Raw genomic sequence first — 1,280 nt, forward strand, 5'->3', positions numbered from 1 at the left:
TAGCAAAAAAGCTCCACGTCTCTTGGCTGCCTCCTTGCTCTCTATCTCTCTCTCTCTTTTTCTCGTTCTGATTCTCTTTCTGAATTAGCATTTCGTAATAAATCGCGACATCAGTACCTGTCTATGACGCTACACTCATTAACACTAATTACTAAAAACGTAACTTTCCGTTGTCGTGAGCTATCATCCCCACTATTCTTCTTCTCGTGTCTGCCCCGTACCTATCATGGTATGTCCAATATTTGACACCGAGCTTCGTGAAAAACTCGAAAGCAACTCTCAGTCGGCGCTTGCAGTTGCCCAGCGTGTTGGTTCCGTCATCCCAGGGCCTGACCAACGTACCGCCACCAAACGGGTCCGCTCCTGTACGTACGCAAGGACGCAAATGTGTGACCGTGTAGGAGATTGCTTTAACAATACTTTAACATGGCTTGATAAAGAGCGAGACGGAGAGATGTGGAGAGAGGAAAAAGATACTGTGGACACTGGTAAGGTAAGAATAAGAGCGAGAGAGAGAAGAGAAGGAACGAGTGTGGAAGAGAGGGAGAGAGAGAGAGAAAGAGAGAGAGAGAAAAAGAGAAAAAGAACGAGAGAAAGAGAGGAAGAAAGAACGAAAGGGAGAGAGAAAGAGCGAGAGAGTTAGAAAGCAAGGAGGCAGCCAAGTGACGTGGAGCCTTTTTGCTGCGGCAATAACAATCGGTTATTACAGCCGCATTATTAGTCGTGTTCCGTCATAGCAGCAAGGAGGGAGGGAGAGACCGCGCGAGAGAAGGGGAAAGTTATAGAGAAGAATATTATCTTATTACGGGAGAGAGATTTGTCACTATAACTACTCGCGGCAATAGATGGTACTTGCGCGGTAACAGGCAGGTACTTACGCTGATGCCATGGTGACATCATGCTCGTGGCAGTGACCTGCAAGTGTCGTATGGTTTGGCTCGATGTTAAGCTACAGCAAAGTTAAAATCTATAAATAAATCAGTCCCACATCGATTGACGGTGATCGATATATTGATCGGCAATTTATAGAATAGCTAGTATAGAATGGCAGTTAGTAACTGTGGCTTACCTTGAAGTGCTCGGACAGGCCAAAGTGTTTTAAAAACCCGATCACAGTCATTGCGTCTGTAAAAACAATAATATTGCACACTTCATGATGAGAGACCATCCACTGTGTTGATGCAATAACGTAGCGATGAGAACCATAGCAACAGAAACAACAATAACAGTAACAATAACGTACACAAAAGAAAAAGGATAATAATAATAATAACAATAAT

General features: G+C 43.8%; 2 protein-coding genes across 2 annotated transcripts in view; both read right to left on the minus strand.

Moving 5' to 3' along the window:
- Window positions 1-139, minus strand: part of LOC106810018 (xylose isomerase 2-like) — a 2,133-nt gene extending 1,994 nt beyond the window's left edge. Inside the window, exon 1 of the mRNA XM_014813270.1 lies at window positions 134-139. Within this exon, the coding sequence (XP_014668756.1) occupies window positions 134-139 (6 nt within the window). The remainder of the gene's footprint in view (window positions 1-133) is intronic.
- An 82-nt stretch (window positions 140-221) lies between these two features.
- Window positions 222-1,280, minus strand: part of LOC106810020 (xylose isomerase-like) — a gene marked incomplete at its 3' end in the record, with an annotated part of 4,768 nt that continues 3,709 nt past the window's right edge. Inside the window, 1 exon segment of the mRNA XM_014813272.1 lies at window positions 222-363. Within this exon segment, the coding sequence (XP_014668758.1) occupies window positions 222-363 (142 nt within the window).

Source organism: Priapulus caudatus, unplaced genomic scaffold (genome assembly GCF_000485595.1).
Source record: "Priapulus caudatus unplaced genomic scaffold, Priapulus_caudatus-5.0.1 Scaffold404, whole genome shotgun sequence".
In the NCBI taxonomy this organism is placed as follows: Eukaryota; Metazoa; Priapulida; class Priapulimorpha; order Priapulimorphida; family Priapulidae; genus Priapulus; species Priapulus caudatus.